The following is a 21206-nucleotide window of genomic DNA, read 5'->3' as shown; positions in this document are numbered from 1 at the left end:
TGACTTTTAAACATTTAATTTTGTATTAATATAGCTTTATAATCACAAACTTTGGATGAGATGAACACATACTCAAAGTATATCAGCCAGTTAGGATTTAATTACTTTGCATACAAGCTGGTGAATGTGTAGACCAGATTCAGGGAGAGGAAATGCAAATTCAAGAAGTTGCTGGATAACAGGGAAAAATGGGGGAAACAGTAAGAAGTATTTGGGGATGAGAATGTGTGATAATGTAAAATTCCAGACCAAAATGATCCTTTCTTGCAATGTATGTTCCTGTGTATGCTGAAGGATGGACTTAGAGACCAGAAATTACAGAGCAAATATGAAAGACAACATTAGCAGTATTTTTTATCCAGCAGCCTCTTGAATTTGTTGATTACTTTTGCCATTCTCCCCACTGACTCTCTTCTGTGTCTTCCAGAAATGACAGGAGTTCCATTTCCCATTCGTTAAAGTAAACTTTCAGCCTGGATGGCAGCATTCAACTAGGCTGCAGGTGAATCTAATCATACTCAAAGTCAAAGTCAAGTTTATTCTCATATGCACAAGTGCATGTATGCACAGGTGCAATGAAAAACTTACTTGCAGTAGCATTACAGGCACATAGCATCATATAAGCAGCATTCACAAGAAAAACATAAATTAAACATATACACAATGTTTACAAGAAAGAACACAATTAGAACAAATAAAACAAAGTCCATTTTAGTGCAAAGTGTTGCTAAGCTGTAGTGATTAGGGTTTTGCCAGTTGGTTCAAGAACCAAATGATTGAAGGAAAGTGGTCATTCTTGAACCTGATGGGGTGGGACTTCATTTCTGTACCTCCTGCCTGATGGTAGCTGCAAAGAGATGGCATGGCCTGGATGGTGGGGTCTTTGATGATAGATGTTGCCTTCTTGATGCAGTGTCTCCTGTAGATACCATCATTGGTGGGGAGGGATGTGCTCGTAATGTATTGGTCAGAGTCCACCACTCTCTGTGGCATCTTATGTTCCTGTGCATTTGAATTGCCGTACCAGACCATGATGCAACCTGTCAGGATACTTTCAACAGTACATCTGTAGAAGTTTGTTGGAGTGTTTGGTGACAAGCCGAACCTCCTTAACCTCCTGAGAAAGTAAAGACACTGGTGCACTTTCCCTATGATTGTATCTATGTGCTGGGCTCATAACAGGTCATCCGATATGTTTAAAGTCTAGGAATTTAAAGCTGCTAACTCTCTCCACCACCCATTCTCCGTGTAGTCTGGCACATGTTTGATCTCCTTGCCCTTCCTGATGTTAACAATCAGCTCTTCAGATGTTCTGGCGTTGAGCGAGAGGTCGTTGTTGTGGCACCACTCAACCAGGTGTCCCATCCCGCTCCGGTAAGCTGATTCATCGCCACCTGTGATTCATCCAACAACAGCAGTGTCATCGGCAAATTTGAAGATGGCAATTTTGAAGATGGTCACAGGGAGAATGTGCAAACTTTACACAGACAATACCGGAGGTCAAGATTGAACTTGGGTCACTGGAGTTGTGAAACTGCTGAACTGCCTGCAATGCCACAGTGCTGCTCATCATGAGACAGTGACCAGAGATATTGAATGTCATTAGAGTGTTGTATCACAGTTTTCCTTTGGATACAGATCAGTTTCTGAACTTTGAGTGTTTCCACCCCCAGTGTTTAGTTTTCAGTATAATAAATGCAGCATTGCATGAAAGAGCATCAGAGTAACTTCCCATTCTCTAATGTGGTCTGCTATCTCTGAGTAAGAAGTGGAATGGGGAGACAGTTATAAATACTAAAAATCAGACTTAAAGTGAGTGAATCTTGTGGAGAATTAAGAGAGAAAACAATTTCATGCGGATAAAGAAGAATTCAAGTTTTGAACCCTAATAGTGGATTATTTGTTTGGTAAGATTATGAGGTGGTGAAAGTAGAATAGGGGTAATGAAAACCATAGAGAATTGAGTGGGTTACATGTACAAGGTGCATTAACTGACTACCTTTTTATTAAGTAAACTTAGCCAATTAGTGTCGTACTTTATCCCATCTGAAAAAGATCAGTGAATTTCTTTTGGTATCCATTACTGTATTTAACTTTGCTTGATTTGTACAGTTGTTTAATTTTTATTAATTCTGAACAATACTATGTGATCAGAACATGTGGCTAAATATTTAAAATTCAAAATCTGATTTAAAAACTATGAAAATATGTCAAACTATTGCTTTTGATTCTTTGTCATCAGGGATCACGAGGTTTAAAAGGAGACCCTGGAATTCCCGGTGAAAAGGTGAGTGCACTTCTGATTCTTAGTGTTACATGGTAAATATAAGTGATTGAATGTCTGTTTTGTATGCCAGAATTTTCTTTATCAGAATTTGTATGTCTTTACATCAATATGAAAGGTTAAATAAATCTGATGCTGTTTGAATTTCTGAGCTGCTTCAGACTCATACCAGCACTGTATAACCATAGTTCAGACTATCTAAGAACTCTTTACAGGATACTGTTATTTTTTAAAAATATTAACACAAAGACAATTTTCCTTTGGTTTTTCATTAATATTAACATATTTCTGCAATCATTGAATGTAGAACTATATGATGGTGTCAGTACAACTTGGATCAGCCAACCCCAAGCTATCTGATCCATTTGAAGGTTGAAAACTTCAGTAGTGAATTATCAGCTTGCAATTAATCTTGTTTATGTCATTTTCCTTCTGCATAAATGTTTTCCAACCCGGATAGAAGATTTCAACTCCAGCCTAAATTTATCATTAGATTTTATTTTAAACTGATTATTTTTATGAAAATTAGACTCTTCATTCCTTCCCCTCAGCTTGATCCACTTATCTACATCCTGAAGTCTTTGTTCGTGTTAATACATTGTTTATATTCCTCTCCAAAGAAGTTAAGATGTAGGACCAGAAGCAAGTCTTGCAGCTCCTAGAGCCTGTACCACATTCAATAAAATTATGGCTTAATTGCTATTCTGTTTTCCTACTTATTCCTTGATTCCTTTCTCCATCCCTCTTATCTCTCCCCTTAACCTTCTCCCCCAAGGATCCTACATTCCATATGTAATTCCACTAATCAATGATCTACATTCTTTCCACCTGAAACCTTGTCTTCCTACTTGTGATCCATCCTACAGTCCACAATTTCTGCTTCTTTCCCAGTCTCTCTTTTCCACTACCTGGATGAGGCTTTTAAGCTCAGGATTTCCAGTTTTAGGATTGCTGTTTTTTATAACTGGCTGGCAGGCAGGACGAGAATAAAAGAGAAATTATGTCAGTCCTCAATTAAATTTGAAGGAGTCCCTATGCTATCACATTTTTGGTATTCCTGGTGTACTGATCACCAGTCCAGTAAGCCTCTATCCTTCTCCATCCTTCCCCTTGGTCTTTGCAGCTGAAATTTGTAAAATAGTAATAACCATAATTCATGGGTTTGCAATGAGTGAATATTAGACCTGATCTTGAAAGTGCTATGGTACTCTCTAACAGATCATTGTAAATCTTTTTGTATTTCCAATAGGGCAGCCCTGGGTTCAAAGGACACAAGGTAGATAATAATTTCATTAATTTCAAGTATGCAATACTTCACCCTCAGTGAAGAGACTTCCTGCTGCAACTAATTAAATTTTCTGAAGGCCTTTTCATTGGTCTATTTTCATGGATCTTCCAAACTCTGCAGCAACTAAGGAATTAAGTTTATCTGGTAAACAGTCAGGAAGAAAAAAGTGTGCATCTCAACATTATTCATTTTGGAGGTATTGAAGTGACTGATTTTAGCAATGAATCAATAGATAATATTTACTGATCATTCTGGAGACTATGCAGAGGTGAGATCACCATACGTATAACAATGTGCTGCATGAAGTTCAAGGAATACGAGTGAAAGTTGTAAAGAAATATTTTACGAGACAGTAAATTATTTTGTATTAACTTTCACTCAAGAGAAATAGACCAAGGAGGAACCTGTTATTGGTTACAGTGAGAGGAGCTAGGTTATTTAAGAAGGAAAATTTTACTTAAATTAATTTAACTAGTGGAAGATAATACATGAACACTCAAATGAATATGTACCAAGATCCTGAAGGAGATATGGAAGAAAATTAAAGATTCCTGGAAATTATATTTCAGGGACCTATTAAATGTCAATAGTTCTCAGAAAATTGCATTGAATCTTTGCAAAGTAAATTATAAGAAGGCAGGTAGTGAGGTATAACGATAAATGTGCTTAATCTTCTTAAAGGATGTGACAAGGTATATAGAAGCAGATTGTTTATTCACTGTAAAGGAGTCTAGATCCAGGGATCATAGACATTGGACTAAGGGTAAAAAATTTTGAATGGAAATCGAAACAAGATATTTACATGGAGAAATGAAATTGTGGTGGTGAGTTCCAGGATTTAATGGTGAGTAAAAGACATGGGGATCAAGGGATTTTAATCTTAATTACAAAAGTGCTTGAGTGAAAGTAAATGCTAGTATATAGACTAGGTTTGTTGGGTGGCTTCTTTCTATGCTGCAAGTGTGTATTTCTAATTATTTTGAATATATAATTAAAAATAAACCTTTAGCAACTTTTAAAATAATGAACAAGAATGAAAACTAAGGTTATTTAATTGTTCAAAGAGTTAAATGTTGGTTGGTTTAACATTATATTCGTTTTTTTCAGGGTTCCAGCCAGTTGCATTTAGGTTCTTGATAGATGAATGAGAGCTGTATCAAAATTATAGCTTGTTTGACTATTATTATTCCCTGTGCAGGGCATGAAAGGTGAATGTGGCATCCCGGGAATAAAAGGTGAAAGTGTAGGTATATTTTCTATATATTTGTGATATCTTTTAAAATGTTTTTTCTATTTTCTGTATTCAAAGTTAAAAGCTTCAGTTTAAAAGAAGTGCCAGCTACAAAAGGGATATTGAGTTCCTCTGGTGTAATTTCTATGACTCAACAATTTTTGCTGTAACTTTAATTACATGTTATGAAATTTATTTAACCTTTATTTCCCCCGTTTCTCCCCCCCCCCGCCCCATCTCCATCCTTCAAGCAATATACCAACAGCTCCCAGTGAGCAAGTTCCCAATATCTGATCAACACACCTTCCAAGGGAATCACTGCGAATAGGAACTTGTGGTGTGGTAATAATTGAGTGAAATTTACAGTTTTGGCAATGCCCTCTCTCAGCCCAAAGCAGATTAGCCGCCCATTATTTACGCAGTCTAACTCCAAAGTCAATGGGAAATCGAGGATGCATTATAGGCCACTGGCCTGAAACAAATCATTTTAGATCACCAACAAAGTTGAAAGTTTCAGCTGTGAGAACTGGTGTGTGTTCTCAAAAAGAACATCTTTTGGAGTTTGGGTGTTACGATAAGTTAACACACTGTCTTTAATTTCAGCCATTTGGGTTTCAATCTAATCTGGAATAATGGGGTTAAAGTCATTTTGTCAGTTGGCATTAATGTGCCATGTGAATTGAATCTGGGCAGTCATAATCAAAACCCAACTTCCAAAATTCAAAGTTTCATTTAATTTATCACTAATTATGACTATATTTATAATCATTTGCAAAAGGATCATAGGATGGCTGATGTGAAAAATAAAAACTAAAAACATGAAGAATACCATGTTTAATACCACGTTGTAATATTGGGGTGGAAGTAGACTTTTGGGTGGAATATAAAGAATGATATTCTGTATTAAATAAATCTACAACTGAACCCATGACTCTCGGTGCTCAAGAGTGGAAAAATGTTCTGTATCTCGCTGTTGACGTCCCTTGCTTTAATGAGCACTTCAATAGAGTACTGATGGGCTCAATCCAGTACTCAACCAAAATCACTAAAAAATAATGTAGTTATTTTCTCATTTGTTGTTTATGAGAGATTACTGTGTGAAAATTGGTTGATATGTTTTGCACACTTAAGTGACTATGCTGCAAATGATGGCTGTAGAACACATTTGTATGTTCCATAGTCAAAAGATGCTGTATAAAAGTGTTATTCGGTTTTTAACCAGTCTAAAATTAGTTTTAAAGAGATGTTTTTCTCTTTTTAGAACTAATGACCTTAAACTCCCTAAAATTATTTCATGATGTTACACTGCCCTTAGATCTACTATCTCCTTATAATATCATGATGTTAATTTTATCTGATTGCTCTCCTTTGAAGCAATTTGGGACTGTCTACTAGATTAGAGGTACTATATGAACTTCAGTGCTTTTTTTTTATTTCTAAAACAACTCTTCAAAGGGTTTATAAATAAAATTGAGATTTGCTCTTAGAATGTTTAGAAGTAACAGTTGATCTATCCTGGTTTGATACTATGGGAATTATTCAAAATGATTAGCTGCTTGATCATATGCCTAGTGTTAGACCTCAGTGATCCCCTGTAGCTGCTACCTAACCCAGGAACAGTAAAGTCCATTCCATAGAGAAGATCAGACCTTTGTAAGACTTTTTTTTTTGAAGCCAGCTGCAAGTGCTGTTGCTTTATAACTGGTTACAAAATCTGACTATTTTTCAAGTTCTATAATGAGTCAATAGGTTTATAATGATTGTATTTGCAGCACAGTTACAGAACATTTGCTTGCCACTTTACATGCACAAAAAAGGTGCACTGTGTTGCTGAAGTATTCATGATCTTTCAGGCTGCCATGCTGCAGCAAATAGTTTAGAAAGATGGGCAGTTCCTGAGTGAGTACTTGCAAAATAAAAGAAACACAAAACAGAGTTACCTGTTAATTCAAATTCACTTGCGTTGGCCTGCAATAAGGATGTTACATGCCATTATTTTCAAATGAATAAATTAGCTGAGAGATATTTAACATGCTGATTGCTTTTAATGGAAACAGCAGTCAACACTGAAGAAATTGCTTTTAAATGACATATAAATATTGTTAAACAAGACTATAGTCTGATCCTGTGCTTCAAGATTGTTCTCCTACTTCATTCTCATATTTCCTGATCCTCAAGTATCAATTTCAGCCTTGAATTTACTCAATAATTGAGTATCAAAAGATCTCTGTGGTAGAAAGTTCCAATGATTTAAAAGCATCTCCATAAAGAAATTGCTTGTCGTTCTAGCCCCAAGTGGTTGGCCTCTGCCTTGTGGCTATCCCCTGAATCCCACAAGGAAGAAACATCCCCTCTGTATCTATCCTGTCCACCAATCTCAGAATCTTGCATATTTCTGATTCTTCTGAACTCCACTAGGCTTTTTCCTTATAGGATAAACACATCATCCCTAATTGCTACTTTCAGCTACTTGCTGAACAAGCACACCCTAATACTTTCATGGGCAAATATTTACCATTTCATCATCATTTTAAAAACATTTTTCTTTTTCTATTCTTCCTACCAAAGTGCAAAGCTTCATATTTCCGGACATTGAATAGTAATGTTGTTTAACATAGTAAATAACTTGCAGACTTCAATGAAGTATAACCTACTTCTGCTTTCATGAGCTTTCAATTACACTATTTTAGAAATTAGCATTTAACTTTTGTATCCCTTCCCAAGCAGTTCACATGCACTTCAGGTATCAACAGTTATTTCGTCAATTGAGGTCTCTACAATTAATTTAAAATCTTTTATTCAAAATGAAGTTTTTATTATGACATTTGTCCGTAAACCTTGTTGATACTGTCACTGTTCTTCTAGGGTCCAGAAGGGTCACCAGGTCCAATAGGAAAAAGAGGACCACCGGTAAGGGAACATTCATGATGTTATGTCAGACCTCCATTTGATACACAACTATCAGCCTAATGATAATATCTATTTATTATTGCAGTGGTTCTAATTTTGATGATATTTTGTATTTTTTCTTATTTTCATTATAGATAAAGAAATGATGTGTATCTTAAATAATGGGATCTATTCCCAACATCTTATTGGAAATATCAGAGACTTGCATTGCCTCTAGGTCAGGGCAAGGACAATGAGCAGACTGCACTCCATAAATATGATCATGATCACAGGTTGGATTAGACTCATAATTTAGGCTCTTCATTTTTGGGAATTCCTCGGAGAGTTCAGTAATTTGTTTCGGTTTTCAGGACATAAAGTTTTAAATAATAAAACTTAGGCATCTAAACCTATCCTTAAAATGGAACTGAGAGGTGTTTAGGTGATTCATTAACCCATCATTTCCTCGGGCTTCCCATAAGTTCTAAATAAAGCAGCCTGGTATAGTTTGACTGTTTCATAATGGGACAGTTGTTATGAACGTAAGAAATAAGGAGTACATCACATGGCTGCTTGAGCCTGCTCTACTCTTTGACAAGATCATGGTTAATCTCATCTTGGCCGCGTGTACTTTCCAGTCGATTCCTCATTGCACTTGGCTCCCCTATTGTCCAAACATCTGTCAATCTCCAATTCAGTGACTCGGGCTTGATAGCTCTCTGGTTTAGAGAATTCAAAATGGTCATGAGTTTCCATAAGAAGAAATTCTCCCTCATCTCTACTTTAAAATGGTCAAGCCTTTATTTTCAAAAATGTCCTTCTGGATCTCCCCATAATGGTAAAATCCTCATGATGTCAAGCCTCTTCAGAATCTAACATGTTTCAATAAGATTAGTAGTTTAATGGGAGATGGGGCTTTTCAGTACTTGGCCATTTTCTGAATCATTTGTTATTAATCCCAGAGAGGAAGATGAAGAGGACATCTCTAAGAAAGAGAAGGCTTAATTTGATACACAGAAGTTCTTTCTTCAATGTCCAAATCTGCAATAGTGTGAAAGTTCCTTGGCTACAAAGTCTCCATCAGATAAACACAAACAGAATGGCGAATGGCCATTTTCTTTGGTGTATGATGCTATAGCAAACCAATCCCAATGCCTCAAGGAAGGAACGAGGCTCCAATTTGCATTGAAGTCACCTGGCTAGATGAATCAGTCAGTGTGAGTCCTGATACTGAGGCAGTGTGATATATTCTGACCATTCTTCCTAACATCAGCCTGACAATTCAACCACATTGCAACTGAACAATCTCCTGGTGTAGCCCAAGTGCATTGCATCAAATGGAAAGTTTCTCATTTAAGGGGAGAAACAGGCATTGTAACAGCTGGTGCTATAGTGGCCTGGTTCAGGTGGACAAAATGATAGGAAGGAAAGTTACTGATCGTCTACCTCACTTTTTCCCAAGATACCAAAGTTCAAAAAGGTAGAATGTAACTAACTTATTCATTGTACTGTCCCCTGTCCCAGCATGACCTCCCAGCCTTAGGACATTGAAGTAGCAGCCATAAAGGCTGAAGCTGGTGACTTCCCATTAATCCCATGTAATCCTTCCCTGAATTAAACAGCAAGCACCAGGAGTGTTGAGAGGGGCCCTTTTTCTCATTGGTGCATTACACCCTAGAGGGCTGCACCTATCTGACACCCAGTGCAAAGAGAATCAACTGTAAAGTACAGCCTAGTAATGGATGATAGCAACATTGGTGAAAGGAGAGAATAGTAAAAGAATGTATGAAAGTTAGTAAATAAATGTGTAGAACGTGAATAAATATTGAATGTAATAAAAATGTTTTAATATTGATTCTAGCAATAATGTAAGATGATATTTATGTGAAATATTAAAAATGTTAATTATTCAGTTCTGACATTCAGAAAATACAATAGTAAGTATAATCTTCGGATATTTTTAGCTTTGAATAAAGATTTCAAGATATGTTAAGCTTGTAGTCGTGAACATTCAGCGTTAGCAGTCTGTATAATCTGCATTTATGGAATGTGAATTGGATTTATTATTAATCCTGTAAGAATGCAAGGGTGTCTTTGAATGATAGATGGTAATGAATGAAAACCTGCACGTACATTATTCTTGGTCAGTACTGACTTTGTGTCCTGGAATTAGTCTGGTGGCTGCAAGGCTTGTTGTATTTTGATTGTCATTGAGCAAAGAAATGATGTGGAGAATCTTTATTTTTAACACTCAAACTGTCGTGATTAATCTCAATACATAAAATAGTGTGACAGTCATACAGCATGGAAACAGGCCATTCAGCCCACCACATCCATGCCAACCAGTGGGCACCCATCCATTTTAATCCTATCTTCCAGAACTTGCCCTAGCCTTCTATGTAGAGGCAATCTAAGTTCTCTTCCAGACACTTCTTAAATTGCTGCCAGAGACTCATCTTCCACTACTCCCTCTGGCAGTGCATTCCAGGTACTCACCACTCTCGGGGTGATAAAGGTTCCCCTCAGCTCTCTTACCCCTTACCCTAAATCTGTGCCATCTAGTTTTATTCATCTCTGGGAAAAGCTTCCTACAGTCTACCCTATCTGCACCCCTCCTAATTTTATACACCTCAATCATGTACTCTCTTAACCTTCTCCACTCAAAGGAAAATAGACCTGACCTCTCCAGATAACTGAAGCGCTCCCTCCTAGTCAACATCTTGGTGAATCTCCTCTGAACCATCTCCAACACTATCACATCTTTCCCATAGTATTGTGCATGCAATGCTCCAACTGAGGTCTGGCTAATGTTTTATAAAGTTGAAGCAGAACCACCCTGCTCTTGTATTCAACACCCTGACTAAGGAAGGCCAGTATCCCATATGCCTTCTGAACCACATTATTTATCTGCGATGCCATCTTCAAGGATCCTTTGGGCATGCATACCAAGTTCCTTCTCTTTAAAATCCCCTGGGACTTTCTCATTCATGGTGTATGTCCTAGCCTCATCAGTATTCAAAAATAATACCTCACCTCACGTTATCTGCACTAGAGCCCATCTGCCATTTCTCAGCCCGTTTAATCAACATATCAATATCACCTTGCAGCCTAAGAGTACCATTCACACTGTCAACAACTCCATCAATCTTCATGTCATCTGCAAATTTACTCATCATGCTTCCTACATTCACATCCAAACTATTTGCATATATTACAAACAGCAAGGGTGCCAGCATTGATCCCCGTGGACACCGCCAGTCACAGGCATTCAAACACAAAAATAGCCTGCTATCATCGCCCTTTGTCTCCTATTGTCAAGCTAATTTTGGATCCAATTTGCTAACTTGCCCTGGATCCCATAGGTCCTAACCTTTTGAACCAGTTTCCCATGCGGGACCTTGTTGAAGGCTTTACTGAAGTCCAATTAAACCACATCTACTGCATTGCCTTCATCAATACACTTTCTTACCTCCTTAAAAATTTGAATCAGATTGGTCCAACAAGATCTTTAAGAAAACCATGCTGGATATCTGAGTCCCTGCCTTTCCAAGTAATGTCCCTGTCCTGTCCCTCAGAATTTTTTCCAAGAGCTTCCCTACTACTGACGTTAGGCTCATAGCTCTGTAATTACCAGGCTTTTCCCTGCTTCCCATCTTGAAAAAGGGGGATGAAATTTGCCTCCAGTCATTTGGTACATTACTTATGGCCAATGAAGACTTAAAAATCTCAGCCAGAGTTGTAGCAATCCCTTCTATTGCCTCCCTTACCAGCCTGGGATAAATCTCATCCAGCTCTGGGTATTTATCTACCTTTAAGCCCACTTAAGGCATTGACTACCTCCTCTTATGGAAACTTCCCCTTCATTAAATTCTTCAATTACCAAGTCCATTTCCTTTATGAATACTGATGAAAAGTATTTATTTAGGACCTTGCCTATATCTTCTGGCTCCACGCACAAATTGCCCCTGTTGTCCCTTATGGGCACTAGTCTTTTCCTGTTCTTTTTTTTATCCTTAATATACTTCTGAAATGCCTTTGGATTTACCTTAATCCTGTCTGACATATCGTGACCCCTCTTTCCTACCTTTAATTTCTTTCTTAACTGTCATCCTACAATTTTTATATTCTAGACAGCCTCCCCATCTTTAGTTCTCTATACCTTTTTTCTCCTTATCTAACCCTCAATATCCCCTGACATCCAGGGTTGCCTATACTGTTATCCCTCACTTTTGCCCTTACAGGAACATGTTGCCCCTGAACTCTCCCTGTTTCTCCTTTTAATGCTTCACATTATGCAGATGTAGACTTGATGCAAGTAGATTTTCCCAGACTACCTTTGACATAGAACAGTACAGCACTGGACAGGCCATTCAGCCCACAATGTTGTGCTGATCTCGATGTTGATTCATACTCGATGTTGTATCATCCATATCCCTCCATTCCCTTCATATTCGTGTGTCTATCTAAAAGCCTCTTAAACTCCACCAAATTGCCTGCTTCCGCTACTACCCTGGTAACCCATTCCAGGCACCTACCACTCTCTGCGTTTTTAAAAACAAAATTGCCCCTCACATGGCCCTTAAACTTCATCCCTCTAACCTTAAAAGCATGTCCTCTGGTGTTTGACATTTCTACTGTGGGTAACAGATTCTGACTGTCTACCCTATCTATGCCTCTCATAATTTTAAAAACCTCTATCAGGTCTCCCCTCAGCTTCCAATGCTCTAAGGAGAACAACCCAACTTTCCTTGTAGCCCATACCCTCTAATCCAGGCAGCATCCTGGTAAATCTCTTCTGCATCCTTTCCACAGTCTCCATAGCCTTCCTATAATGGGCCGACAACCAGAACTGCACATAATACTTCAAGTGTGGTCTGACTAAAGTTTTATATAGCTGCAGAATGACTTCCTTACTCTTGTATTCAACAATGATGAAGGCAAGCATGCCATAGGCTTTCTTTACCACCTTATCCACTTGCGTAGCCACTTTCAGTGAACTATGGACCTGGACCCCAAGATCTCTCTGCACCTCAATGCTGTTAAGGGGCCTACCATTAACTGTATACTTCCTCCTTTCATTTGACTTCTCAAAGTGCAACATCTCACACTTGCCTGGATTAAACTCCATCTACCACTTCTCTGCCCATATCTGTAACTAATCTATATCCTGCCGTATTATTTGATTGCCCTTTACACTGTCCACAACTCCTCCAATCTTGGTGTCATCTGCAAACTTGCTCATCTACCTATCTATATTTTCATCCAAATCATTGACATATATCACAAACAACAGAGGTCCCAGCACCAATCCTTGCGGAACACCACTGGTCACAGACCTCCAGCGAGAATAACAGCCTTCCACCCCAGTCTCTGTCTTCTATGGACAAGCCAGTTCCAAATCCAAACTTGCAATTCACCCAGGATCCCATCTTCTGAATCAACCTACCATGAGGGTTACTAAAGTCCATGTAGATAATGTCCACTGCCTTACACTCATCAAGCACCTTTGTCACCTCCTCAAAAAAACTCAATCAACAATGTAAGGCATGACTTGCCCTGCACAGAGCCATGCTCTTCAATTCATTGTGGTAGGGAATGTATAAGTAGGCTACTTTAGTATCAAGTGATACTGAATCTACTGATGGAGAAGATGGATGTGTTTTTCATCTTTACATCAGACTGTCTCTCAGACTGATATTGTGATATGAGGAACAATGGTAGCTTGTAATGGTTTCCTCTCTTAGGGTGTTAGAACCCATAATTGAATAAGGAATGTAGGACTCTTTACAAGTGTAATCCGACTATCAATGCACCAATAAGAAAAAGACTGCAGAAAACAGTATTGCTTCTTTGTAGCTACAGTCCTCTGTTGCATTGAGTTTCATGGACACAAAGTGGTCCATGTGTTGCAGCAGATCTCTTCTACTTCTAACAGTTTTGTTATTTGCCTTGGCTGAGGGGAAGTTACACAGAGTTTGGATTTGGCAACAGTTTCTGCTCCTCTGGTCCAATCAGGGTTTAGCTACGTGTGAAGTTTTATTGTCCTACAGAAGGGCCCTTAAGCTCCATCCAGCCCAGAGAAGTGGTCCTTGCATCTATCTGTCTTTCATGTGCAACAGACCGAAGTGCCTTATTGGTGTGATCTTGACTTAACTGCTGATATCAGACCCTGCAAATATTTGGTCCCATAACAACTATCATGGGCACTACGATTCTACTTATAAACTGATTACTGTTTGCATGATTTATATCTAAGATCACAAAGGGTTTCATTCAACCAGAAAATTATGATTATTATTGATAACTCCTTTACTTGGCCATAGTGGTAATAAATGAGGTCTAAAACTTGACTTATGTCATTTAAAGAAGAGCACTGCAAAAGGAATTTCAAGGTAGCTCCCAGATTTAGATGACTTAAAGCTCTGAAATTAGTAATTGTATCATTCTGTGTTACTCAAATATGTTATTCCAGACAAATTCCAAAGAAATTAAAATACATGATCAAATCATGTAACCATCTAAAAGGTAATTATATGTAAACATGCTTTATGTCTCAATAGCAATGAGCTATCAATTATAATACCTTGATGGCTTATAGAGTGGCAAATGTGTGTCATTATTGTTATGAGGCAAATTTGTATGTGTGCCTGCATAACGTTACTTTTTTTAAAAATGTGATTTATTTGGGATGGGAGGGGCCAGTCAAAACTATTGCTTGTTAGGGCTCCTGCCCCACAACTTGCATTTACCCTGCAAAACATTAACAAAACCATCTTTTAAAAAAAAAGCTCAATACTGTGAATTCACACTCATGAATCCATGTATAATTAGCACAGAATGTTGGAAAAAATTATTTTAAAAATGTTAATTATGTTGTCGGTATCATTGCATTAAGTTAAGGAAAATCAGAATATTTTAATTCTTTTTCAACAGGGACCAGCTGGCCCAGCTGGCGAGCAAGGCCCTGAGGGAATCCAGGGCCCAAAGGTAGGGGATGTTCATTGCTTGAAGTGTTGATTGATTTGAATCTCTGGTAAAAATGCATAAAACACAAATATATTAACGTGCCATTATTACTCTATGTTTGATGAACTTCATCAATGAAGATCAATATTTATGAAAATCAGAAATAACAAATGAGTGTTGTTCAATGTGCATTTGTGTTTTCTTTCTAATATTCACTAGTTGCTAATCAAAAGTGACATGTCAAACTATTCCCCATCTTGCATCTTATTAGAATAGTCCTTGATATAATGCAATGATGTTTGAATTAATTGGTATTGGTTTATTATTGTGACTTGTACCGAGGTACAGTGAAAAACTTGTCTTGCATACTGATTGTACAGGTCAATTCATTACACAGTGCAGTTACATTGAGTTAGTACAGAGTGCATTGATGTAGTACAGGTAAAAACAATAACAGTACAGAGTAAAGTGTCACAGCTACAGAGAAAGTGCAGTGCAATAAGGTGCAAGGTCACAACAAGGTAGATCATGAGGTCATAGTCCATCTCATTGTATAAGGGAACCATTCAATAGTCTTATCACAGTGGGGTAGAAGCTGTCCTTAAGTCTGGTGGTACGTGCCCTCAGGATCCTGTATCTTCTACCTGATGGGAGAGGAGAGAAGAGAGAATGTCCCAGTTGGGTGACGTCTTTGATTATGCTGGCTGCTTCACCAAGACAACGAGAGGTAAAGACAGAGACCAAGGAGGAGAGGTTGGTGTCCGTGATGCGCTGGGCTGTGTCCACAACTCTCTGCAGTTTCTTGCGGTCTTGGGCAGAGCAGTTGCCGTACCAAGCCGTGATACATCCAGATAGGATGCTTTCTATGGTGCATCAGTAAAAGTTGGTGAGAGTCAAAGGGGACAAACCAAATTTCTTTAGCCTCCTGAGGAAGTAGAGATGCTGGTGAGCTTTCTTGGCTGTGGCATCTACATGATTTGACCAGGACAGGCTGTTGGTGATGTTCACTCCCAGGAACTTGAAGCTCTCAACCCTCTCGACCTCAGCACCATTGATGTAGACAGGTGCATGTACACCACCCCCTTTTCTGAAGTCAATGATCAGCTCTTTTGTTTTGTTGACATTGAGGGAAAGGTTGTTGTCATGACACCATTCCACTAAGCTCTCTATCTCCTTCCTGTACTCCGACTCATCGCTGTTTGAGATACAGCCTACAATGGTGGTATCATCTGTTCACATGTTTAAAAATCAGGATGGATGTTTGTGAAAACAGGAGTTTTATAATTTTGTTTCAAATGATTTTTATAAATGCAGCAAACCAAAGTAGTGATTTTAATATTGAAAGATAAGGCAAAATAGATAATAGTGGATTGACAACCTGTCTTAAATGCTTTCTGATTTTTTTCCATTGACTTTAATTAAAAAAAACTTGACAGATGCAAAGTATTACTGCTGATCTTACACCATCGAACAATCAAAATAATCTCCTCAAAGTGCTTCTATTGAAGTATGTTGGTTTTGCTATTAAATAACTACTTACTGTAACTTTGAATAAAGGGAGGTTAGTAAAGGAAGGCTGATTTTGAATAATCGGGTTCTGAAAGTTTAGCTTATGAGTGTTGAAGCTTTTAAGGACTGATGTCACATTGAAGCACCCACCTGTCTCACTGTGATGCTTGTTTGGAATAGTTGTGGGGTCATTGCACACCTGCAGAGCTTAGATCTAACTGAATAGAAGGCTAAATATTCACCAAGTTGAAGTTGATTTTGATGTCCCTTGTAAGTGTCTTTTCATACTTCAAGTTCTTACTATCACTGTTTCATTGCTCTTTGTTTGCTATCTGTGTCTCTATTTGTCAAGAACTGTGCTTTCTTTGCATTCATCTGTTTTATTTCAATGTCACCTATTAACTCTTTGGTCATTGTGGCTATATCTTTCTTTGGCTTCCATACAAATAAATACAGTGGGCCAATGCTGGAGGACACCGACGAGAAAAATGCAGATGTACAGATATGATGGTGACCCTGAGTCTCCTCTTCACAGGATCTTTCCAAGCTGCTGCAGACAAAGCTCTGCCATATGTCCTTATATGCTGCTCACTTCAGCAGCAGGATTTTCATCAACCTGAAACATTAACTTTGCTTCTCTTTACACAGATGCTGCCTGACCTCCAGCATTTTCTGTTTTTATTACACAGAACAGGTGGCTGGGATACACATTCAGGCACTTCATAGGGAACAGCTGTCAGGAATCTGTTAATTCTCGTTGTTTGTTCCTGTCAAATCATAGAAGAAGTTTTAATGAGATCATCCCAGAAATCAATGTAGTGAATAGTTTTAGTTGACATATAGAAAGAAAAGTAAGGAATGAAATTACTTGGTCTCTTATTTTAAAGTAAGAGCTGAGAACGATTTTACCAAGGTTAAATTATGAAGGTTTTGATGGAGTAGATAGTGAGTATTCCATTTGTGAGTAAAAGAAAAGCCACAGCTTAATCAACACAATGCAGAGCCAACCCGAGCACTCTCCTTTATCTGGAGACACATAAGTGAGCCAGCAGAGGGAATGGTAGAGGCAAACTTTAAGGGGAGACTGGAAAAGCAAATACAGGAGAAGTGAATAAAGGCTTGTGCTGATAGTGGGAAAGGAAGGCTTAGTGGGAAATGGGTAGATTGAACCAGTAGCACCATTCTGACATGACTGGACTGAGTAGTCTTTTCTTATGTTGCATATTCTATGTGATTCCATTTCCTCTTTCCGCAAAGTCTTGGGTGGCTGTCTGCTTTGATTACAAATTGTATATATGAGCACGAGTTGTACCTTTAAGCACGGATGTGTATCACATGATATATTGTTCCCAAGATATTGCTGGTTAGCTTGAGAGTTGCTGTCTTCAATAAAGAATGTTCTGTTGTTATGTTTAGTCTGAGTGGTGGTATAGTACACTTGGGACTTTCGTTGTACTCAACTGGCAGATTTTCTGGATAATTGGATCTTATTTCTATTTATACCCAAAATATCTTGAATTCTTTTTAGATGGTATTACAATAAATCTTTCAAAGAACCAGAGAAGTTTAAAGATAGTGGAGGAACTTGGAGCCAGAGAGTAAAAGAGACTGTAGGAAGTGGGAAACCAGTGAGTGGAAAGAAAGCACAGGAACTGGGGCCCTGGTGAGTTGAAAGGGAGTACAGCACCAGTGCCAAACTGTTGGGATTTCTTAATAGTCAGATGGTATATTATCAGAGTTTTATTGTACTTGCAACAACACCTAAGGAACGCACAAATACTACAGCTGGCAATGAGTTTGGGATGCTTCTTCAAGTGAGGATTATAGGAGACTGAGATCCAGTGTGGTAAAACTAGGGAAGCAAGAAAACTATGTGCTTGAAATGAGAGCCGAGAAGCTTAAGAAGTGCCAGAAGACTCAACCATTCTTTAGGTAAACAATGTGGAGAAGGTGCAGGGGAGATTCATCAAGATGTTGCCTGAATTGAAGGACTTCAGTTATAAGGAGAGATTGGATAGGCTGGAGTAACACACAAAATGCTGGAGGAACTCAACAGGTCAGGCAGCATCTATGGAGGGGAATAAACTGTCAATGTTTTGGGTCGAGACCCTTCATCAGGACTGGAAAGAAAGAGGGGAGATGGTCAGTATAAAAAGGTGGGGAGAAAAGGTGGATCAAGAGCTGGCGGGTGATAGGTGGATCCAGGTGAGAGAGGGAAATGCATTGACTCCCAGTTACCTCGGCTATATCTCTTCCCACTGTGTCACTTGCAAGGATGCAATTCCCTTCTCTCAGTTCCTCCGTTTCTGCCACATCTGTTCTCGTGATGTCCAGGACATCTGAAATGCCCTCTTTTTCTTTCTCCCCCAGAAAACAGGGTTTCCCCTCACAGGGTTTCCCCTCCACTGCTATCAATGCAGCCCTCAACCACATCTCTTCTATTTCCCACATACCTGCCCTCCGTCTCCCACCACCCCAGACGTAACAAGTTCATCTTGTCCTCACCTACCACCCCACGGGCCTAAACGTCTAACATATCATTATCTGCAACTTCCGTTCCGCCATCTGCAATGGGATCCCACCACTAGGCACACCTTCCCCTCCCACTCCCCCCGCCCCCCCCCCCCCCCCCGGTCCGCCGGGCAGGGATCGCTCTCTCCATGACTCCCTTGTCCACTCATCACTCCCCACCAATCCTCCTACAGGCACTTATCCCTGCAACTGCGCTAAGTGTCACATCTGCCCCTACACCTCCTTCAGCAACATTCAAGGCCTGAAACAGTCTATCCAGGTGAGGAAGTCCTTCACATCTGAATCCATCAGTGTCATTTATTGCTTCCAGTGCTCCTGGTGCAGCCTCCTCCACATTGGTGAGACCCGATGCAGATTGGGGAATCGCTTTGTTGAGCACCTTCGCTCCGTCCACTGTAACAGCCAGGGATCTTCCAGTGGCCAGCCACTTTAATTCTACTTCCTATTCCCACACTGACATGTCTGTCCACGGCCTCCTCTACTGCCAAGTTGGACTTCAGCAAGGCCTTCGACAAAGTCCTACATAGTAGGCTGGTCTGGAAGGTTAGGTCCCATGGAATCCAGGGAGAGCTAGTTAGGTGGATGCAAAATTGGTAGGAAGCAGAGGGTGGTTGAAGATTGTTTCTCAGAATGGAGGCTGGTGACTCGTGGTTTACTGCAGGGGTCAGTGTTTGTACCCTTGTTATTCATTATTTACATAAATGATTCTGATGCAAATACATGAGGCTTGATCAGTAAGTTTGTGAATGACACGAAATTAGGAGGTGTTGTTGATAGTGAAGAAGGTTATCATAGATTACAGGGGGATCTTGATCAGTTAGAGAAGTGAGCCAAGGAGTGGCAAATGGATTTCAATACAGATAAGTGTGAGGTGATGCATTTTGGTAAGTCAAATCAGGGTAGGACTTCTACTATGAATGGTAGAGCACTAGGGAGTGTAATAGAACAGAGGGACCTAGGAGTACAAGTGCATGGTTCATTGAAAGCAGCTTCACAGTTAGACAGGGTGGTGAAAAAGGTGTTTAGCAGGCTGGCCCTCATCAGTCAGGACATTGAGTAGGGGAGTTGGGACATTATATTGCAGTTGTATAAGTCATTGGTGAGGCCACAATTTGAGTACTGTGTACAGTTTTGGTCATCCTGTTATAGGAAAGACGTGGTTAAACTGGAAAGAATGCAGAAAAGATTTATGAGGATATTGCCAGGCCTAGGGGACCTGAGTTATAGGGAGAGGTTGGACAGGCTAGGTCTTTATTCCTTGGAGTGTGGGAGAATTAGGGGCGACCTTGTATAAGTGTTTAAAATTATGAGAGGCATAGATAAATTGGACGGTAACAATCTTTTCTCAAGGGTAGGGGAGTCCAAAACTAGAGGGCATAGATTGAGGGTGAGAGAGGAAGAATTTAAAAGGGACCTGAGGGTCAATTTCTTCACACACAGGGTGGCAAGTATATGGAATAAGCTGCCAGAGGAAATGGTTGAGGCAGGTGTCATTTAAGAAGCACTTGGATAGGTACAAGGAAGAGTGAGGCTTAGAGGGATATCGGCCGAATGCAGAAAATTGGAACTAGCTGTGTGGGCACCACGGCCAGCATGGGCTCATTGGGCCGAAGGGCCTGTATCCATGCTGTATTGCTCTATGACACACTTTATGACTCTAAATTGAGGCTAGCTGCAGATTAGAGGAACAGCACCTAGTATTCTGCCTTGGTTGTCTCCAACCTGACGGCATGAACATTGATTTCTCTAACTTCTGGTAATCACTCCCTTCTCTTTCCACCCCCTCCCCTTTTTTTTCCTTATTCCACCAGCACCATCCCCCCCTTCTCTTTCCCCTCTCCTGCCCTCACAATCTGCCCATCACCCACACATTCTTCCCACTGGTTCCACTCCTCAACTCCTTTTATTTTTCCTCCTCCCCTATCAGATTCCATCCTTTTGAGCCACCTATCACCTCCAAGCCTCATTCCCACTTCCCCCTCCCTAACCTGCCTATCATTCCCCTCTCACCTGGATCCACCTATCTGCTAGCTTTTGCTCCACCCCTTCAACCTCCTCCCTTCTTTTTATTACTGGCTATCTCCCTTCTTTCTTTCCAGTCCTGATGAAGGGTCTCGACCCGAAACGTCGATTGTCCATTTCCCTCCATAGATGCTGCCCTAACCCCTGCAGCATTTTGTGTGTTGCTCCAGATTTCCAGCATCTGCAGTCTCTCTTGTGTTTCCATTGGATAGGCTGTGTTTGTTTTCCCCAGAGCAAAGGAGGCTGAGGGTTCAGCTTGAAAGGTGTATAAAATTACAAGAGGCATAGATAGGGCAGATAGTCAAAACCTGTTTCTCATGGTAGGGATGTCAAACACATGAGGGCATAGGTTTAAGGTGAAAGGGAGGAATATTAAAGAGGATCTGAATAGAAAGTTTTTCATACAGAGAGTGTTTGATATCTGGAATGAGCTGCCAGAGGATGTGGTGGAGCGACATGCATTTAACGACAGATCAGGTCATTAG

The 21206-nt window shown here is 39.6% G+C and overlaps 1 protein-coding gene across 1 annotated transcript in view; it reads left to right on the top strand.

Annotated features, from left to right (window-relative positions):
- Nucleotides 1-21206, top strand: part of LOC127570961 (collagen alpha-1(XXVIII) chain-like) — a 123566-nt gene that overhangs the window by 7062 nt on the left and 95298 nt on the right. Inside the window, exons 6-8 of the mRNA XM_052016929.1 lie at nucleotides 2243-2287; nucleotides 7669-7713; nucleotides 14626-14679. Of these exons, the coding sequence (XP_051872889.1) occupies nucleotides 2243-2287; nucleotides 7669-7713; nucleotides 14626-14679 (144 nt within the window). The remainder of the gene's footprint in view (nucleotides 1-2242; nucleotides 2288-7668; nucleotides 7714-14625; nucleotides 14680-21206) is intronic.

The sequence above is a fragment of the Pristis pectinata genome, chromosome 5, assembly GCF_009764475.1.
Source record: "Pristis pectinata isolate sPriPec2 chromosome 5, sPriPec2.1.pri, whole genome shotgun sequence".
Classification (NCBI taxonomy): domain Eukaryota; kingdom Metazoa; phylum Chordata; class Chondrichthyes; order Rhinopristiformes; family Pristidae; genus Pristis; species Pristis pectinata.
The sequence above is the reverse complement of the archived record's forward strand: the minus strand, read 5'-3'. Positions and strand labels throughout refer to the sequence as shown.